At 34.9% G+C, this 22,646-nt stretch overlaps 2 protein-coding genes across 2 annotated transcripts; both read right to left on the bottom strand.

Moving 5' to 3' along the window:
* On the bottom strand, positions 1-14,950 carry LOC117330976 (mitochondrial ribonuclease P protein 1 homolog). The gene is made up of 5 exons (XM_033889571.1): positions 14,885-14,950; positions 13,322-13,609; positions 10,999-11,708; positions 10,533-10,690; positions 1-1,479 (listed from the first exon to the last, which is right to left on the bottom strand). Exons 2-5 carry the CDS (start codon positions 13,577-13,579, stop codon positions 1,352-1,354), a joined length of 1,254 nt encoding a protein of 417 aa, XP_033745462.1. The 5' UTR covers positions 13,580-13,609; positions 14,885-14,950; the 3' UTR covers positions 1-1,351.
* Positions 14,951-21,924: 6,974 nt separating this feature from the next.
* On the bottom strand, positions 21,925-22,646 carry LOC117330977 (the record flags this gene model as incomplete). The annotated part of the gene is given in 1 exon segment (XM_033889572.1): positions 21,925-22,646. A coding segment is annotated over 1 exon segment (690 nt), but the record flags the coding sequence as incomplete, so codon positions are not given.

The raw sequence follows: 22,646 nt of genomic DNA on the forward strand, positions 1-22,646 counted from the left end.
TTAAAAAGACAAATATATTTAATGATCCACAGAAAATACTGATAACAAATACATGTTTTCCAATCAGTCTCAGAATTAAACATACACCACTGAGCTCTAAACTGCTACTTATAACACATTACCGGTAAAAACATATAAAAAAGAACAACAACATACATTCTCATTTTCATTTTTTAAATTCAAGATGGCGTCCTGTCAGCCATTTTATTCTTCATTCAATCTTATAAAATAGTTCATGAATACATAGAGAGTAGCTATATGGCATCACAAGGGCTTGATGTACCTGGTTCCCAATCAGTGACAGTACAATACTGTTAGTACAACAGTACTAATGTTTGGGCTGCGGTGGCTGAGTGGTTTAAGTGTCCCAAAATTTAATCACTAACCTCTCCACCTCCAAGAGTTCAAAACCTACGTGGGGCAGTTGCCAGGTACTGACCGTAGGCCGGTGGTTTTTCTCGGGGTACTCCGGCTTTCCTACACCTCCAAAACCTGGCAGGTCCTTAAATGACTGTTAATAGGACGTTAAACAAAATAAACCAAACCAAAGTACTAATCTTTACCTCTGTACCCAGCATTTGTAGTTACGCAACATGAAACAGTTTGTTGGTCCTCCTTAAAGGTCTGAGCCATATTTTCGGAGAATTAACAAACTAGTCTGAATGTATCTATCTCATGTCCAACAAACCAAATCAAGTTGGTTTGATGACCAGGGTGATGTATTGGTAATGGCCTGAGGGTGTACTCTGTGACATTGAAATGCTGTACATAAGTGTTTTTCCGATTAATTAATTGAATTGATGAATTGTTATTTTAACTCTATGACTAATCGATCATGAATTTTTTGTGATTGAACATATTTGGACTATAACATGGAAATTTTCAAGATTTACAGCAGACTTCAACAATTTATAAATGAACAATATCACTGGTAAATTGAAATAAAATGCATTAAAATAACATTTTAAACATAGCTAGATGCGTTAAAACATATCCACAAATTTCCCCCTATTTTGGTTAATGTTTTAGCAGTTATTTTCCTTTCTGTTCATGATCGATCAATAATCGATATTTCAAGAAATGGAGTTGATCGATTATAAAATTGGTTGTGATTCCCATCACTAGTTTATACCAGTTAGTTAATTTCATTCTTGTTCCAACAGGTAGCGGAGTGAAAACCAATCCTTGTCTTGGTCAGACTGTGACCGACGCTGGTCTGTTCTTCTCCCATCCGGACCCCAGCAAGTTTATCCAGTGTGATGTCGCAGGGAATGCATTTGTTTTGCCTTGTCCGCCAGGCCTGGTGTGGAATGAATACAGCACAACCTGTGTGTCGCCCTATCTAGTATATTCACCTACTAAAGCGCCTGTTGTTTGAGAAATTGTTGAATGTGTGATTTCTGGAACGCGACGAATGTCCATGCAGTAGATTATCAATGTAGCTTTCCTCATCTGTCATGCCTTTTTCCTTTTGTGATTCTAAAATTCAAATAATAAGTGATTAATAAATTTTAGGAGAAAATTAATTTTGTTTTCGTTGCTTTTAAAAACTTTATTCCTTTCCTGTCTGTTTTTCCTACTGTAAACATGGAGAGGAGGTGATGCATGGCAGCCCACGGCCGAATATTATTTTATGCATGATATTATGATAGACTTTTACCAAATACATGTCATTTTAGACACTAAAACGAAAATTGGCAAATGCTGTATACGCAGCGCCACCTAACATGATTTCTGTAAAAAATGTGTACCCTCCCTTTTAAATTCAGTATATTTCTCGTACAAATGTACTTGATAAATTTCATATTGCATTGATAGTCTCATGTGATGTTATATTTTATAAAAACATGTGTGTTTAGTATGAATTTGTATAATAGAAAGTGTAATTACAGCTTTTTTAACAAAATTATCAGTAAAAAAAATTACCTTCCTGAAATTTTCTTTTATTTGTTAAGTAGATAAAATGTAATAATCGTTGGAGTACTATCAAATTTTGCTTTTAAAAAACATGTTTGCATATTAATCTTGATACACAACCAAAAAAAATCATCAAAAATTACTGGATAACAAAAGATTTTTGCTTACAAAGAAAGGTCATGAAGTAAATTGTATTAAAAACCCAAGGGTTAAAAAGGAGCACCCTGTCTGACACAAGCAGTAAAGTCTGGTTGCATTGTTATTTTTGTTGGATTTTTAGCATTTGCCTCTATTTTTCAGTACTTTCGGTACTTTGATATGTTGTCCAAAATTGGGGGTGTATGCATTTAACATAATAAAATCTTGGCATATCCAGTAATTCACCCAAAAATTTTGTTTCATTAAATGTTAATGAATATCCATAGATTATTTCTAACCGGAAATTTTGATAGTACTCCATTAATAACTTTGTGGTATTAGACTTTAAATGAAAAGTTAAAAACAATGATTTTCACAAAGACATCAAATTAGGCTGAAATTTAATTTTAGTGTCACGGAGCGTGATGATTCATATACAAAATCAAACCTTAAACAAATGGGGTGAATTTGTTTCACAAATAGGAAATAAAAATGTGTTCTATAATAATTAGTGGTCAAAACATTAGCTTCTTATGCAGTTAGATGGGGAAATAATGAAATCACCAAAAAAAGAATATATACATTGAGGAATGTAAATTAATTCCTCCCACATAATCGGGGATATTATGCTTTTGACAAAAATATGCTTCCGGGAAAAAAATCGCCGTGGGCCGATTTAGCCCTCCTATGCACCACCTCCTTTACGCAAGGGGAAATTTACCCTAATTACACGGCGGCCTTTCGATCATGAAAAATTCCCTCCACGCATATAATTTTGGTATCAATTTGCATAATCTCAAACTACAAACAAAGGTCCATCAATTACAAAAATTGTCCCCACATATAGTTTACATATCGAAATTGCGAAATTAACCCCCGCGAAAATAACGTTTACAGTGCTAACATACAGACTCATACCAGTTCACTGTTTTACCTTAAAGCTGTGTCATCACTGATTAGAGTATTTATCTCATAACTGGCCCATTCTGCCTCGTAATATGGCCATGTCATAAATATTGTAAGACACATTTGTAATAACACAATATTTTGTGGTGTTTAAATAAATATGTGACGACGCATGATTGTCAGAGTAGACGGAAACCTCCCATCCAAGCCGGATTCCACCCGTCTTATACAGAAACGAAAATTGAAAGTTTTTTGCTTACATTCTCATTAATAGTATTTATGTGATAAATAGAATCTTTGACTCGTGGTTGTGTCATATGAAATTTCTCAAAAAAGTTTAGTGAATTTCATATGACACAGCCACAAGTGTAAGATTCTCTATATGAGATCTATTGAAAATGAGAAATTGCTGTTGTATATTTTTAAACAATACCAAAACAGATACATACTTTATGTCATTACTACGTATACCCTTCTAAATTTTTAATTCGAGCAAATCAATTACATCATTCAAGAAGAATTTTTTCATTTTCTGCCTCTTCATTTTATACAATGTACTGTATGTAATTTTCGGTATTTTAAGCGATCCATTTTGGGTGTTAATCGGGTATATATTTCTATACCATAGGTAACATGTCATCGATGATGTAGCGTCCTTAAATGAAAATTGTGTCAGAAACACTTCAGAGGTGCCAATGATGACACTCTCTTAAGTTTACCGTTACAGGATAGATGAGAGATTACATATTGGATGCACACATATTTCTTCATTGAAATAAATCTTACATATGATAACTGAAAAGTTCTCAAGAAGCAAGAGAAACATTATACATATACTGCCATCTATAAAAAATCTATACACACTCTTTTGACCTATTGGTAAGAGAATCTGAAACAATGAACAATTTGACAATTCATTAAAGGTTATTTTTCATTTGTCAGTCATGAAAATAATTCATCTTGATGAAGTTTCAAGGGAAGGGGATCAAGGGAGGGATCCTATTTTCAAAAAATAGTCCAAAAGTGAATAAAAAAAAACATTTTTTTCAAAAAGATAATTAAAAAGATAATACCATTACATAATCAGGCTATTCTATTCGACATAATATCTGAAAGGACAAATATGTTGTATTATCAGTATTTATAGATCATCAATAACCGTAAAATTTATGATTATGAGGGGTCACGTGACTTGGCTATGGACAGGTGTGTGTGATCCGAGCTCCGTCAAAAACTCTTCAAAAGCTATATTAGGAAGGTTTGTTTTACATCTCCGTGGACAGTCTCAACGGTTGAGGTAATCTGTTCATTTTGAGTTTGAATTTATTGAAAATATTGTTATCAAAAGTTGATTATAGAAGTCATGTCTGAGAACAATAGTCGAGGTACGGATAGTAGTGGACCGGGCCGAGGAGCTCGTGCGGCGCTCGTCGATACATGTAACATTCCTTTGAGCGTAGTTGAATTTCTCCGGGCCGGTAATTTCTCGTTGGTTCAGAATGGATCAGTGAAAGATAGTACAGATAACAATGCAGAATATCCTACACAGGCATCGTACTCCGCTGCAGTGGAGGGAGGTACAAGCAGTTATCCGGAGGGGTACGGTAAGGCGAAACCGGTATTTCTTAGTGAGAGGGATGTATATGGTTCTGTTAAACCCACTAACAGTAAATGGATTACTCATGATGAAATATTCATTGCTCTCAGTAATGTTATTCCTGGGGAAAATATCAGAGGTATTCAACGCACTGGTAAATATTGGCGTCTGTATGTTGACAATATCTCTGATAGAATTTCTCTCTTGACCAATGGTATCACTATTCGCGGGAAAAGTGTTTTCCTTCTTCCTGAAAAAATCCCAATACCCCAAAATATGACTTTGACAAAACAACAAAACTGAAAGTTTCTAATGTTCCGTTATCCGCAGATGATGGGCTGATTAAAAAATCCTTATCTGAACAGGGATGTATCTTGCTTAGCATGCACAGGGAAAAACTGAGGGTAAACAATCGTCTGACCAACTGCGATACTGGCGTCCGCGTTATAATTGCTGAAAAACTTCAAAACCATTTACCAAAAGTTTTGAAGATGGGCAAATATTACGCCAATGTCTGGTATTACGGTCAACCTAAACAGGAAAATGTTAGCTCAATCACGCTGAAGTCTAGTACACATTGTATAAAATGTAAAGAGGAGGGCCACATAGCTTCTGAATGCAAGAAGGGCTGGGTGTGTAACTTTTGTGGGCAGGAGGGTCACAAACAATTTGAATGCCCAGACACCGGGGTGAACTGTGGTAATCTAGCACCGGAAGAGAAGGGCGACACTGGGGAACCCGCAAAAAAGATGACCGGAAATGACGACACTGAGAGGAGTGGACGGAAGGAGACGTCAGAGAGTCGAGGGTATAGGAGTAGCTCGGTTTCGGACCAGAGGAGTTTGAACCGGGGATCTATGGAGAAATTCTTAGTTAAAACCCCTGGGCGGGATAGGGATCGAAGTAGTTCGAAAACTCGGACCCCACCCTCCACAGGAAAAGAAACTAAATCAAAAAAGCATAAAAAAAAATGATGACTTTTCACATTAACATATGAGTAGCCTGCATGTTCTATCCCTTAACGCACAGGGCTTAAGGGACAAAAATAAAAGGTCCCGATTATACGAATGGTTAAAGCATCAGAAATTTCAAATTGTGTTTTTACAGGAAACACACTTTACAAATGATATTAAAAATGACGTGGAATACGAGATTGCTAATTTCGCTATTAGTTTAGATAGTTTTGGAAAATCTAATAGTAGAGGAGTGTCTGTTTTTATTAATAATAAGACAGATATAAAGGTAGTGTCTGTTAAAAAAGACACAGATGGACGTTTATTGATAGTTAATATTGAAGTAGCAAACAATTTCTATACGCTGGTCAATATGTATGCTCCAAATGATGAAAAGTTGAGAAATGTATTTTTCAAAAATGTTAAAAAATTGGTTGCTGATTTTGCTCAAGGTACTATTATTGCTGGAGGTGATTGTAATGAAGTGCTTGAACAAGCAGATAGAATTTCTAGGAATAATAAGCAAAAGTCTTTGAGAAAAACGTACAGCTTTAGCCAATTTATCAAATGTAATAAACTTATTGATATTTGGAGGGTAAAAAATAAATTTAAAAGACAATTCACATGGAGGCGGAAAGGGACAGGTGAGGCGAGTCGAATAGATATGTTCTTGATTTCAGAAAATCTGGGTAATATTATCTCTTGTGATATTCGCCCGGCGCAAATAAAGTATACTGATCATCTGGCAATCTCAATTAAAATATATCATAGTTCAAACACCAAGGGCAAAGGAATATGGAAAATAAATAACAGTTTACTGGATGAAGTTGAATACAAATCCATGGTAAGAAATGTGATACGGGAACTGAAAGAAGAGCAGGCTGCTCTTGATTTAGGTAAGTCTCAATTTTGGGATTACTGTAAAGTAATTATTAAGAATAGAACTATACACTACTGTAGAAACAGAAGTAAGAATATTTCAGAAAACATATCGCAACTGGAGAAAAATTTAGTTAATCTACAGACAGAACACGTCCAGAATCCACAGGAAATTTTAAAAGAAAGAATATCTAAATTGGAAGGAAATTTAGAACTTTTTTACGAGGAAAAAGCCGGAGGAGCCCAGGTAAGATCTAGGGTAGCATGGATTGAAAAAGGAGAAAGGAATACGAAATATTTTTTAGGTATTGAAAGACAGAGACAAGCAAAAAAGAATATAACTAGTATTAAGATTGGTGACTATGATATTGTTAACAATCCAGAGAACATATTGAAGGAAATCGAGACTTTTTATTCAAAGCTTTATAGTAGTGACGGCATTGATAAAAGGGAGGTAACTGCGTACATTGATAACTGTGAAGTTCAGTATACGTTATCCGAGGAGGAAAATGTTACATGTGAAGGTGAGCTGAAATTAGAGGAATGTACAGCAGCAGTTAAAAACTTTAAGCCCAACAAAAGTCCAGGTAGTGATGGTCTTTCTGGTGAGTTTTATAAAACTTTCTGGGATGATATCTCAGATATTGTGCTAGGCTCGCTCAATGACGGATACAGGAAAGGTGAGTTAAGCAATACACAGAAGCTTGGAGTCGTAACACTTATTTATAAAAAGAATGACCCACTATTGTTACAAAATTGGAGACCGATTACACTGTTAAACTTAGATTACAAAATAGCTGCATACGTTTTGGCTTCACGACTTAAACCCTTGATGAAAAAACTGGTAAGTACAGATCAAAATGGATATATAAAAGACAGATTTATAGGGTATAATATAAGGCAAATTCAAGACGTTATAGATTATTCGGAGAAATTCAATATTGACTCTTGTCTACTCTTTTTAGATTTTACTAAAGCATTTGATACGATAGAGTGGGATTTTATGTTTAGCTGTTTGGACAAATTTGGTTTTGGTCGTTCTTTCATCAAATGGGTTAAGGTGTTATATACCAATATCAAAGGCTGCGTTAAAAACAATAACTGGTTGACCGGAAGTTACGTTGTGTCACGTGGTATCCGACAGGGGTGCCCTCTATCATGTTTAATTTCTGTACTAGCTGCTGAATTACTAGCTCAAAAAATAAGAACAGATGTTCATATAAATGGTATCAGTATTCGAAATAGGAATACGAAAATCTCCCAACTAGCAGATGACACTACTTTATTTATGAGGTATAGGGACATCAGAAGAGTGTTATCAATCGTTGAGCAGTTCGGAAAAGTGTCTGGTCTACAATTAAATAAATCTAAGACCGAAGGTTTGTATTTAGGCTGTAACAAAAACAAAGATAATATGTTTATGGGTATTAATTGGGTGAAGCAAGTTAAGTCGTTGGGAATGTACTTCGGCACAAACTCAAAGGTAAGTTCCAATCTTAATTGGGCAGATAAAATTACAAGCATTGATGAACTAATCAAAAACTGGAAAAAAAGAAAATTGACCATTATAGGAAAATCTGTCGTTGTTCAAGCTATAATATTACCACAGATAACCTACTTAGCAAGTGTCCAATACGTAAGTAAAGAACAAATAAAGGAGCTTGAAAGGAAAATATATTGTTTTATCTGGAACAATGGGCCGGAGCGTGTTAAACGTAGTGTTATGATAAGTGATAAATCGGAAGGCGGTTTATTAATACGGGATGTTGAATCCCATATTGATGTTTTAAATGTAGCCTGGATACAAAGGTTAGTATCTCCTGTAGACGCCTGTTGGAAGGTGATTCCAAATTATTATTTGGAAAAGCTTGGTGGCGCCACTGTGTTGTTTCGTATGTCCCCAGGACACATACGCAACCTTCCAAAAAACGATGTACCATATTTTTATATTAACATCCTACAATCATGGTTGAAACTTAGAGAAAATAACGCGCCGATCGTTGATTATAACTTTACAGATATTTGTCGAGAGATCATTTGGGGAAATAAACACATCAAACTTAACGGAAGGTCGCTAATTTTTAAGACCTGGATTGAGTCCGGGTTAATTTTTATCAACGATATAATTGATAATGATAGTATAAATGAAATAAAAATTTACCAACAATTAAAAGAAACGAGAGACTGGATAAGTGAGGTAAGTCAGGTAAAGAAAGCTATTCCTAAAGAATGGAAGGACAAAATCAAGGGAGATAATGCACGGGTAAATGTACAAACTGACTCTGATTTATTAGTCTTTGATAAAGGAGTGGGTGTAAAACTTGATCAGGTAAATAATAAGTTTCTTTACTTAGCATTTATAAGAAAAAAGAAATCAGAGTCATACTGCAGAGGTATGTGGGAAGATTTGTTTCAGTTAGAAAGCAGTGGTTTGATTTTTCATGAATTATTTGAATTTATCAATGATATCTTAATAGAGAATAACGAAAAAATTTTCAAATGGAAGCTATTCCATAATATTCTTCCAAATGGAATCTTACTTAAAAGATGGAATATTATTGATAATGATGAATGTTGTATATGTAAAGTTAAGGATGATTATAAACACTATTTTATTGAATGTCAATGTGTAGACCCATTGTGGAATTTGATACATGATCTTTTACAAAAACATAATTACAATGTTCAGCTAAGAAATATGTATTACATCGTGATAGGATATAAGATTGTTGATAAGAAGTACAAAGAATTTAACATTCTTATGTCCCTGATTGGTTATACAATATATAAACACTACCACATCTCTAATAGAAGGGTAGACAGTTGTTCAATTGTGTCTTTATTCAAACATTTTCTTGAGAGAAAATTACTCCTACAACGATATAGAGATATAAAATTATTGAAAAGCATAGCATTGTATTTAAACGAGTAACATGTAAAAAACGAATAAAAAAGAATGATTAAAAGAATCAATAGAGAATGTGCAATGATGATAAACATGGCTCTGCGAGCTTATTAGCTCTTAAAATGTACTAAAATAGAAAGTTATGATCTATGTGTAAAGATGGGTAAATGAAAGTATTATGTTTACATGAAAAGGGCGTATTGGTGATATATACGCTGCGTGTGTACTGATGGTGATGGTGTTTTTACTGTGAGTATTCTCTATTTTTGTGTGGGTCTGTGTATAAACCAGCACGTATATGCAAGTATGCTGCCGTTAGTATAGAGTTTCTGCTTCTGTTTTAAGGGTACGTGTGTGCAAGGGTGTGTGTGTGTGTGTGTGTGTGTTTGAAGGAGAGAGAGAGAGAGAGAGAGAGAGAGAGAGAGAGAGAGACACACACACACAGAGAGAAAGAGACAGAGAGAGACAGAGACAGAGAGAGAGAGAGACACACAGAGAGAGACAGAGAGAGAGAGAGAGAGAGAGAGACACACACACACAGAGAAAGAGACAGAGAGAGACAGAGACAGAGAGAGACAGAGACAGAGAGAGAGAGAGACACACAGAGAGAGACAGAGAGAGAGAGAGAGAGAGACAGAGAGAGAGACAGAGAGAGAGACAGAGATTATTACTTTCGAGGATGAAATTATGAACACCACGTTTGTATGATTTGTATAACGAGAAATGTAAAAGTATGGTAATGAAATATGAATGAGAAGTTGGACTATATACATATAATATTAAGATATATCTATGAGCCTATATCTGAGCATAAAAAAAAAAAAAAAAAAAAAAAAAATGGAAATTTTGATGTTCACTGGCTACATCAGTGAAGATAGGAGTTGTTGTCTGGACAAGATTCAGTCTATATAGATCATAGTAAAAGGGACATAACTATTACTGACTATGACTAAATGTTTGGTTTGTATTGTTAAACATCCTATCAACAGCTATGGTTATTTAAGGATGGCCTCTACTGTTTGTGAGATGCATACATGTAGTGAGGGTATGCACATTTTAAAGGAAGATAATTTTACAGAATGAATTGTGAATTCACCCCACAAGTATGGACAGACGGACAGACTCATTCTAGTTTACCCCACTAACTTTGTTGGAGAGAGTTATAAATAGGTCACACACAATGAAAATAATTGTATACTTTTACTGAATGCAATTCGGTGTCCTTATGCATACTTACTTGTAAATCCTTTTAGGACACTTGGGATCTTGTTTCTAAAGTTATGTGTACGGAATATACTGCGAAAGGCCTCACTGTAATTACCATCATTTTCTTGCAAGGCAAGCATAATCAGCAGGACTTCACTGACAGGAATGGATAACCTTGTGTTGATGTGACTGAAACACGAAAATCCTACTAATTAAGAAGGATATCGTGTCAAACCAACCCAAGAGACTACAGCCTTCTGATCGATATATAGATACATGGTAATTCTGGTATAACTAATAATTTAAAGATTTTAATATATTTATCCCGGAAAGTAGAAAAAGAAGATATTTTTACAAAACAAATCACGAACTTGTAAACTTTAGTGCAAGGTATAAATGTAAGACAAACAGAAAGATGGACAACAGGCACTACCCCAGTGTAATTAGGATACTACAAACCTTTTTCCTTATGGGAGACACTGGTAAATGATTCTTACCTTAAATAGTATCGGAGGGGAAGCTCCTGGACTCGAATGTTATCTTTCTTTGCCCTTGCCAAACTTATATCTCTATGTTCAATACTGGGCAGGCCACCGATTATGTAGGTGAATTCGGGATCAAACTGCACTCGCTCCGGTTTTGCACTAGGAGATAAGTAAACCAGTCTTTTCCTTGGAAATAAATCCACGTAACTTTTCTCTGTAATGTTTACCATAAAGTTTGAAAGGTCATGTCCTGGTCCGTGTAAAGATATTTCTGTCAATTCAGAATTACACAACGACATGCGAAATGGATTCCGAGCCTTGGAATTCATGGTCAAGGCTGAATGCACGGACTTTAAAACATCTTTCTGCTGTTTCTTTTTCATTTCATGCACGTCTTTTAAATCTATAACTAAATCTAGACCAAAAGTTTGTGAATTAAGCTGTTTTTGTGTGTAGAAACGTTTTTCATTGGAGAAACCTCTATATACACAGATAGCTGTGTCATCAACCTTCGGGATCTCGTTTGTATTTCTCACTTTAGGTTCCACACTCTGACTTAGACTTTTATTAATCTTAACTTCAGCTTTTCGTCTTCTTTTTTGTTCCATATAATATTTGGACTCCAGTTCATCATGAAACTTTTGCATTAGCAAATTCCTTTCACTCAAAGTCCGAGCATGGTACAGCTGAGTCCACATAGCTTCTGTCATCTCATCAACATTCTGAAAGGAAAAGAAAATTTGTTTGTGTATGTAGACATATATCAACTATACAAAGAATTCTTTAAAGACAGAGACCTAAACAAAAAGTTGATTTTGCGACTTTTCTGGAATTACATCAGTCAGAGAAAAGATGTCATATTTGCATAGTCAAACCTGTCTATAAGGGACACTTTTTATCTGTCCCTTGGGTTTGACTGTACATGCAACACAATTTGACGAGATGGTTTCCAAAAGGGAAGTGCTAATCTGCCATTTTGAATATTCATTTATTGCTCTGTTGCCAGCCATTATTCAAGTGGATTGTAAATCAGAACCATAACATATATATAAATATATTTGTTTGCTTGAATAGCTTCAGGTAAGTGAGCTGGTAAAACCAATGTTGTTGTTTTTTATATAAAATAAAGGATACATAAGTATTGTGTTTATCCTACAATAAGTCCAGTGGGTTGATGCATAATCTTTGTTTTAACTCTGGGGCCAGAATTCAATAAATCAGTCAGTGAGTTTACAGGCCAGGTAATTATATAACCTTACAGGTGAAGAACTGAGGTGTGTAGTTTGACAATCGATCCCTATACCTGTGTCCATTTGTATTTCTCAAAACTGAGAAATGGACCTGTCTGTGTGGTTGTATATACCATGTACAGCTTGTCAAATAAATATATTGTGTATACCATGTTCAGTTTGTCAGATAAATATATGGTTTACATCGTGTACAGTTTGTCAGATAAATATATTATATATACCAAGAACAGCTTGTCAGATAAATATATTGTATATACTATGTACAGTTTGTCAGATAAATATATTATATATACCATGTACAGTTTGTCAGATAAATATATGGTATATACCATGTACAGTTTGTCAGATAAATATATTGTATATACCATGTACAGTTTGTCAGATAAATATATGGTATATACCATGTACAGTTTGTCAGATAAATATATTATATATACCATGTACAGTTTGTCAGATAAATATATGGTATATACCATGTACAGTTTGTCAGATAAATATATGGTATATACCATGTACAGTTTGTCAGATAAATATATGGTATATACCATGTACAGTTTGTCAGATAAATATATTATATATACCATGTACAGTTTGTCAGATAAATATATGGTATATACCATGTACAGTTTGTCAGATAAATATATGGTATATACCATGTACAGTTTGTCAGATAAATATATGGTATATACCATGTACAGTTTGTCAGATAAATATATGGTATATACCATGTACAGTTTGTCAGATAAATATATGGTATATACCATGTACAGTTTGTCAGATAAATATATGGTATATACCATGTACAGTTTGTCAGATAAATATATGGTATATACCATGTACAGTTTGTCAGATAAATATATGGTATATACCATGTACAGTTTGTCAGATAAATATATGGTATATACCATGTACAGTTTGTCAGATAAATATATGGTTTACACCATGTACAGTTTGTCAGATAAATATGTGGTTTACACCATGTACAGTTTGTCAGATAAATATGTGGTTTACACCATGTACAGTTTGTCAGATAAATATGTGGTTTACACCATGTACAGTTTGTCAGATAAATATATTGTATATACCATGTAAAGCTTTTCCATCCTTTGAACTTTGTATTCACACTGGACAACTTTCTTAAACATTTCTTGCATTTCTGGGTCCATGTCTTTGAATTCTTGATGCATTGCAGCAGGCAACTTTGATTCTGGTCCGGGATTGGCTAGGATATCCTCCAGAAGCTGACTGCTTGTATTGTTACTGCAGAACTGCCACAGAATTTCTGGTACACGTTTGTGGCCATGGAACCACAGTAGAGACCGACATACCCGTTTTGTAAACATTTTGCTTACCTGGTCACCTTCTTGTTTTCCCTAGAAGTATGAAGAAAAAAATCTATTACAAGAGGCCCATGGGGAACTATTTCTCATGGAAAATTACAAAAGATAATAGTGAAAAATTAATTTCAATAAATTCTAACAGTAATAGCAAGTGTGAAATAACAAACATTCCAAAACCCTAATAGTTCTTCATGGTCTGAAGTTGGTATGACAAGAACCGTGGCTTGATAAATCATAATGATATTTCAAAATTTATATATAGTCTTCCTTTTTTAATCTTATTTTATATGATTATTGGAGTGATAATCATGTACAAAAATGTACACCATATATATTGGTGTATATTTTTCTTTTAGATCTACATGTCTTCCTTTTAATGAACAAAAATAGCTTTAATATTTTATAATAGCTTCAATATATTTTTATTTCATCTATTTTTTAATAATCTAGTCCAATAAAGATAGGTCGATACATTGTTTTCTAAGGTCAACCATGCCAGCAAACTTGTAGTAACCATGCATGATCAACATATTTGGTATTAATCTAGTTTCACGAAAGATAAATTATTAGGCCTACAGTTGAGTGTAGACTAAAGGTTACACAAAGTGCACTCCGTTTGGACTCCAGGTAAACTTGGAGTGCACTCCGTTTGGACTCCAGGTAAACTTGGAGTGCACTCCGAGTGCACTCCAAGGTTTACCTGGAGTCCTATCAGGCTCCAATTCTACCTCGGTCCACATGTACCTGTAACCAAGTACAGTTGAGTGAAAGCTAACCTTTACACCCTAGTGCACTCCTAGTGCACTCCGTTTAAACTAATAGTGCACTACATTTAAGCTACAGGTAAACTAGTAGTGCACTACGTCCAGTCAGGTGTGACCACAAATTCCTCTATACAGGTAATGGACAGTGCCACTGGACACCTGTGTTACATATACAGTCCTGTATAAATTGACTGCCTTATATGTCATCCTGACTTTACCAGGTATATTTAAATGTTGATAAAATTTTATCTAATGTTAACTCAAAATAAAATTGGCTGCGGTTCTTATATGATATATATATGTACATATACATGCATAATGTTTATAGATTGATGTATACTCATATACATTTAGACTCCTAAAACAGATGGTCGTCCTGTCGGAGAGCTGTGTAGGCAGGGTATAAATATTCGTTCTACACGTGTGTTGTCCTGTACTTATGTATTATGCCGACCTATAGAGATTTTTGGGGGAAAGTGGCGAGAGACATCACAAAACCACTCCATAATATCCATACTGTCTGATACAGTAAACGACCACCTACCAGGATACCAGCATTGGAGTTGTAGCATTCAGCAAGTGAACATATTCTGTATGTCTGTTTACTTGCCCCACGTGTGACATGTGTGAAGGAAACGATAAAGATTACCGCCTTTCGCAAGTGTACACATGTGCGTTCGAATTATTACGGTTATATCAACTCCTCAGAACGTGTGTGTCTCTGAACTACCGAAGTTCAGCAAAACATATTATATTAAATGTTACTCTGGATTTTTTGTGTCTGATATAACTGTCAAATATGTTTTATGTTCACAATGTCGGAACATAAACAGTACAGTAATCTTTCGCATTTTATCGTTATTTTTCTACGGGAGACAACTCTTGCAACTTGTAGCCAGCACTGTCGTTACTAAACAGACGTTTCAGATTAAATATTACACTTTATAAAAATATTCAATATAAAAAATACTACAGAAATCAGAAACTGATAATTTAATCACATAATCATGAAATTCCAAATGACGGTCTGATAGCTGTAGGGCATGCAGTTATGATTTTAAAGACTCTACATCTCGAGCAAAGGAGTAGAATCGGTACAAGTCGTTCCGGCCTCTACCAGTCCGGCCCGCTAGTCGTTCCGGCCCCTAACCGGTCCGTCCCTAGTCGTTCCGGCCCCTTAGTCGTTCCGGCCCCTTATTCGTACCTTTTCGACCCCCCCATGTTGTGTTTTTTTTTATTATCTTTTCTGGTGTTATTTACATATCTATACATGTAAATACATATAATTTTACAATTTTATTCAGTACAGGTTGTCGCCCCTTAATCGGAATATTGTATAGCGTGAGTAAACGAAGCTAACAATATATCGTGTTGTTTTCGCGGTGTTGTGATTGGATCCGTGATATCATCCTTTGCCTCATGTGGTAAGTGTTTGATATTTTTTATGATGAACTGACGTTCAGTACTATACAAAAGATGGGGGGTGAGGGGTTATTATAAAACGTCACTGTGTATAACAAAGAAAACTAGAACAAGAAAAATTCAATAGATGGGAAATATATTATTTATTTATGCCGCATTTAATTGTTAATACATATAGTTTGCAATCATATTTTCAACTTTCAACTTCTTTCTCTTCACAAATTTACCGATGTGCAGAAAACATATTTACAACAATGTACAAAAGCATATATATATTTACAACAAAGTACAAAAGCATGTACAAACCTGACTTTATTAATTTATAAATATAGCTTACTTCTTGCTAAACAGAAAAATAAAAAGATTCATGTTAAATTGTGTAACTAAATTGCCATTATTTGATACATATATCTCATGTTTACTGAACTATGGATGAGAAGTTTGGGGATTTTGTCCGGCACCACAGTTAGAGAAAGTACACCTACTGTTCTTAAAAACATATTTGGTATAAAAAAAAGACCGCCAATTCTTCCATGGTCTACTCTGAGCTCGGACGTTTCCCTTTATAAATTAGTCGCAAGATTTATCTTTTAAAATATTGGATTAAACTTCTGAATACCGATAATTGGTTTTTAAAATAATTCTATAATGAACTTGTTTAGTTTAGTTTAAACATATTTTATTGACATAAAATGACAAAGGGATTGGTCGGTAAGTTTTGCCAACTTATTGATGACCTTTCCCGCATAAATGACATATGATAATATACAGTGGTCACATGATTTTATGTACAAATATTCAACAATATGATAAACAAAAGATGATTTATGAATTGTCTTTCTTAAAAAATAAAAAAAAAAGGTTATATTTTATTAGGGATGGAAAAAGAGAGAGAGAATGAGAGACAGGCAGGAGGAGAGAGAGAGAGGGGGGTGACAATAGTTTTGTATAGCTTGCAACAAGTAAAATTAATGAACTGAGATTGTGTTTCCGATCCTTCCCGACACAGACGACACTTGTTACACTATTCACTTTCCAATCTTTCAGCTGTTTCAAATGTTCATCACATCCCGTGCGTAAGTGGCTTTCTCCTGGTTCCGTCCGCTCTTCCAGTTAACTACGTTTCTCAAGTGCCGTTTGGATCCGGAAGGACCAGAAATACAACCTACATTTTTAGATGGATTCAATTGATCCATTGTTGTCCTTACACTATATATAAAGTACGGATAGATAGGACACTTTTGAAGCAAGTTTATGAACTAATAAGATTAAGAAAAGGAGAGGAAAAAGGGAGGGGGAGTAAGAAACGGCAGCTAGTCGAATCTACCCGACCTTCTCAGGAAGTTTTGCACAGCTTTGGCGATTTTTACATTGTCATTTGGTGAAATATTAGGATCACCTTTACAAAGAACATCGATGTTGGCAGGACCGTACCATGATATTTCAGTAATAAGTGTTCTTCTTAAATTGGCATACAAAGGACAGATAAGGAAAAAATGATAGCAATCTTCACAGGGATGCCCACATTGACACTCGGGTGAATCTACGAGATTAGCTCTAAAAAGATCATAGTTTAGTGTGCTAGCTCGATTTCTCAGTCGACTGTGGATAATATTTAAATTCCTAGGTCCATAGTTTTTAAAATGCTTACTATATAATATATTGTTTGCTGTCATAGATTTCTTTACATTTGACTTAAAAGAACTTAGAGAAGGCGAGTTTCTAATAGTGATATTCAAGTCGTTCCAGAGTTTTGACGTAGAGGGAAAGAAAGAATTGTTTGAAAGTTGTAAACGAAAGTGTTGTTCTCTCAAAAGATGTGCATTTCGCAAATTGTATGGAATTATATTTCCAATATACATTGGCAATAAGTCGACGAGAAAAGTAGGTGACAAATTATTAACTATAGAATAGAATAAAGACAGTTTCCGAGCATCCCTTCTCTTCGCAAGGGGTAACCAGCCGGTTTCTTGATATAAGAAATCTTTTTTTGTGAATATGGGCAGCCCTGTAACTATTCTCGCAGCTTCTAAATTTATTTTTTCCAATAGCAATAAATTTGTTGTACCACAGTTGTCCCATACTTCGCAGGCATATTCGAGTAGAGGTCGAATATAAGTAAGATACATTTTTTCTAATGTATTCCTATTTAGGATAAGTTTTAATTTACGAAGTGTGGCTATATATTTATTAACTTTTTTAACCATATATTCAACATGGATATTCCATTTACAATCATTAGAAAAAACGACACCTAAGTGTTTATGTTGGTTAGTGATTTGAATTGGGGTATTGTTGAATGTTAAAGATGGGATAAATGGAAGTTGCCTATTTGAGATAACCAGGGCCTCAGTTTTAGTAGGATTAAAGGACATTAGCCATTCTTTAGACCAGACTTCAAGTTTAATAAGATCTGCGTTTGCGTCTGCTTCAATAGTGTTTAAGTCATGGGACGAATAAGAAAGAGAGGTATCATCTGCAAAGAGTCTAGATAGGGAAGAAAGTTCACATGAAATATCGTTTATATAAAGAAGGAAGAAAAGTGGACCTAGAACTGATCCTTGAGGGACACCAGCATTTATAGTCTTACGCGAAGATATAGAATCATTAATAAAAACTGATTGTTTTCTATTCGACAGATAACTAGTTATCCATCTTAGAAGAGGTCCTGAGATACCATAATTGTTAAGTTTATGTAGAAGACCTTTGTGCCACACACGGTCAAAGGCCTTTGAAAAATCACAAAAAATTAAAATCGAATGCTCATAATTTTCTAATGATGTAATTATTGAATGATATAACTCGATAAGTTGATGTGTTGTGGAATGGTTTGGTAGAAACCCGGACTGATATTTATAAATAAGGTCATTTTCGATTAAGAAATTATAAATATGTTTATGTACTACACGCTCAAATAGTTTACCTATACAACTTAGCAGTGAGATAGGTCTGTAGTTGGAGACAATGCTTGCGTCATTAGCCTTAAAAATAGGCATGACATGCGCAATTTTCCAATTGTCAGGATATATAGAGGAAGACAAAGAATAATTAAATATAAAAGATAGCGGTATAGCTATTTCACTGGACAGTAGTTTTAACATTTTGTGGCTAATTCCGTCAGGGCCAGACGCCTTATTAACATCTAGATTATTTATAATATCTTCAACTTCACTGTAATCTATATGTATTTCTGATAAAATAGAATCAGTCCGCCTCTCAAAAGCTGGCAATGGTTTATCTATATCATTTTCAGGTAAAGTACACACAGAGCTAAAGTAATTGTTTAGTAATTCACATTTTCTATCATTGTCGTATATTATTTCGTTTGTAGTACTATCTAGTAAAGGGGATATATCTGGGTTTTTTTTACTTTTAAGAATATTCCCAAGAAGTTTCCAATACGTCTTAGGACTGTTAGTACTTTTGTCTATAACTGTATTTATATTATCATAAAATATTTCTTTAGCCCTCTTGATCATATTGTTTACTCTATTTCTCATATACTTATATTTATTTTTGTTCGACTCGGTTCTATTATTGAACATTATTTTTTTAAGTCGATCTCTTTTTCTCATATTACGTCTAACTATTCCATTCATCCACGGTTTATCACTATCGCGTACTACTATTTCTTTGGACGGTATACATTTGTCAACGGCATCAAGGAATTTCTCAGTAAAGAAATTACACATTTCATTGACATGTGATAGGTTCGCAAATCTGTCAAGCCATGGGATACTATTAATCATGACTTTCAGTTTATCAATAGCAGTCTGATCATACAGCCAAACCTTTCTTTTAAAATAATGTTTAATTTTGACAGGGATATTTATAATTGCAAAAACAGCATCATGGTCACTGATGGTTCGCTCAATTTCAATAACATCAGAAAAAACGACATTAACAGTATCACTTACAATGATCGGGTCAAGTAGTGTAGAGGAGGTATCGGTTTGTCGAGTAGGTTCGGTAATAACATTAGTTAAATTATAATTGGACAGGATATCACACAGATCACCTCTGATAGGCTTTAAAAAATCAATATTTAAATCACCAGTAATTATTATATTGGGCGTTTCTTCGAAAGCAATATCAATCGAGTGTCGTAAATTCTGCCACAAACCAGTACCAGTATAAGAGGGTGGTCTGTATACGTTACAAATTAGATACAAGGTATTACGAAATTTAATTTGAGACCATATTGTTTCATCGTTACCAAATTCAAGATCGATTCTTCTCTTGGCTACAAGTGATTCAGAAAAATATATGACAACCCCTCCCCCAAACATGTTTCGATCTTTACGAAAGGGTTCAGAAAAACCACTGATATTAATATCGGAGTTTGGAATGGAGTTATCGAGGTGGGTCTCAGTTATACATACAATATCAACATCATCTGTTAGGGAGCACAAATGTTGAACCTTATTTCTTAAACTTCGGATGTTTAAATGGAGCAAACTAATGACACTGGTAGCCGAACTGTTATTAGAGTTGGGCCCGGGATTTGGGTGAATATCCCCAGCTATTAATAAAAATAATTAAGGTTACATTGTATGGATGATGGATGTAATGGGACAACTGTAGTAGCAAAATATATATCCTATGGAGACAGTTCAGATTGGAGATAGCTGTTTTAAAAACTTTGGAGAAATCATTATTGAAGACAAATGTGACTGGTATACATGCCAACTTACAATAGAAACATCCTATGGCAGCTCTCCAGGCGCAAACATCATTACCTGTCATGGAGGGTCAAAAATAAAATTCTCTAAGCATTGATGGAGGTCTGCCATAGGTGACCGCGGTGCATACGTATATACTGGGAAGGAGGGGGAGACCGAGCCAAGCGAAGAAAGTACACAGAGGAAAAGGAAAAAGATGAATGCCATTCGGAAGGCGAGGCAGACAAATGTAAAAGGAGGTAATAAAGAGAGAAGAAGATAAACAAGTACAGGTAAGTACAGGTAAGTTACAGCAGATATTCAATGGAGTATCCGGGTTGTATGGTGGGTATTATGTTAAGACATATTGATACAAATGAAACGTGGACATTGAAAATAAATTGAATAAAAAAAAATATATAGTTATGTTGGGAATATATCATTCGGTTGTATACTTAGTAGATACAATGAATAATGATTTAATTAAAATTTGCCAAAAGAGCAATGATCAACACTAGAATACTAAATTTTAGAATAGTTCCTCACGATTGCTTTACAAGAACTGGTAACACGTAAGATTTAAACAAGACTGACTGTAGCAGAAAACCAGCTAGACACTAGAACGTTTTACGGTGCACTTATCAAAATTTTGAACTTATTGCTTTCAAACAATTAGACTGATATATACATTGTTCATATTTACATTAACCATATTTAATTGATATAATATATTGTAACTATATACATGTCACGGCTAAATGAAATCACGCACGTGGGCGTGCACCCTCGATACTCATGCACACACGTGTACACTGTACCTTACTCACACATCACATATCTTACCTGCTTGCATTGTATTTACATTTGACATAGGATTTGAACGTGTCAGAAAGACTTGAAAAAAATACAGCTTACATATTCAATAAGTTATTATTGTGTAAGCATTTTATGTCTAAGTTGTCACACTAAAGCAGTATGCATCACCAAACGCCATCTGGATAAATGCAATCAGGCAAGGTATGCTTGAGTAAACACTACAGCAAAGGCGCACACATACACTAGTATGTCTTCCACGACGTCCGAGCGTTTCAGACATCAATTACCGAGATCAATTACATTTACTGACATTACTGCACGCGTACGTAAAATAATCTATCATCCAGAAGGTGAGACTGGGGCAACCCGAAGTCAGTGGTTTATCTTATTGAGACACTAGCAATAATAATGGTAATATGAAGGCAACAACACAAATTGGTCGAAACAATTCGACTTATATAGTGGAATGAGTATTATATACGAGGTAGTAAAAAAAATTGTTCTCACAAAGATTACTATGTAATTTACAGATGTACGTTGTACCTTATTTTAGACGATCATACACACGGTTACCGATTACAACATCTCATCTAAGATTAGTATACCTATGGTTTATAAACACATTTACAAATTGTCACAACACAATATATCTACAATGTATATTCATTGCAGAGACTGTTCGATACTTCAAAAATCATAGCAAACTGCAGGATGGAATCATTGGGTTGCAGAAACGACGTTTGGATTTGGGCGATACTGAGATTCAAGTGCCGTCACACACGACTCGGACTTGATTAGAACTTTTTGAGAAAATTCGCTTACTTTATAAAAAATGCGACCGTCCATTGTCCACATGGAATAAATATGTTTGTCTTTGCGCAGTTTGTTGAGTCGGCCTACAAGGGAGGATCTGTGTTTTGTCAGACTTTCGGTAATAAAAATGTTATCAGCTTGATTTTTGCACAGTTTTTTATTCTTAAACACATTGTATCGGTCTGAGTAGCGGACGAAGCGCGCGATGACCGTCGTTTTTCCATTCCTGACTCCTCCAAGGATATGGGTCCTGGAAAGGTCGTTGCGGCTGATGTTGACGTCAATTATCCGAGCAATGTCGATGACTGCCTGATGGGTATCAAAGGCCGAAATATCACCTCTAGGGACTGGGACGTTGTGGAACTTAAGCGCAGTGCGCCTTGAATACTGCTGTTGTTCCTCTAAAGCCGTTCGGAGATCGCCTAACTCCGTTTTTAAGTTCTGTAACTCTGATGATTGAGTTTGTATTATATCAACAAGTGGTGCTACCTTCGCATTAACTTGCTCAGAGATAACAGTGTCAAGTTGAGTATTGTCGCGTATGGCGGCATTCACAGCACTATGGATAAGGGGCTGGATGGACTGAGAGAGTGA

The sequence above is a fragment of the Pecten maximus genome, chromosome 7, assembly GCF_902652985.1.
Source record: "Pecten maximus chromosome 7, xPecMax1.1, whole genome shotgun sequence".
NCBI lineage: Eukaryota > Metazoa > Mollusca > Bivalvia > Pectinida > Pectinidae > Pecten > Pecten maximus.

What these genes read in the sequence shown, in the direction of transcription:
- LOC117330976 (XM_033889571.1), bottom strand. Translation starts at nt 13,579, where the DNA reads ATGTTTACAAAACGGGTATGTCGGTCTCTACTGTGGTTCCATGGCCAC. An exon ending in CCCCTCCGATACTATTTAAG is followed by an intron (nt 10,691 to 10,998) that starts GTAAGAATCATT and finishes TTCGTGTTTCAG; the next exon opens with TCACATCAACACAAGGTTAT. An exon ending in TGTCCTAAAAGGATTTACAA is followed by an intron (nt 1,480 to 10,532) that starts GTAAGTATGCAT and finishes TTTGAATTTTAG; the next exon opens with AATCACAAAAGGAAAAAGGC.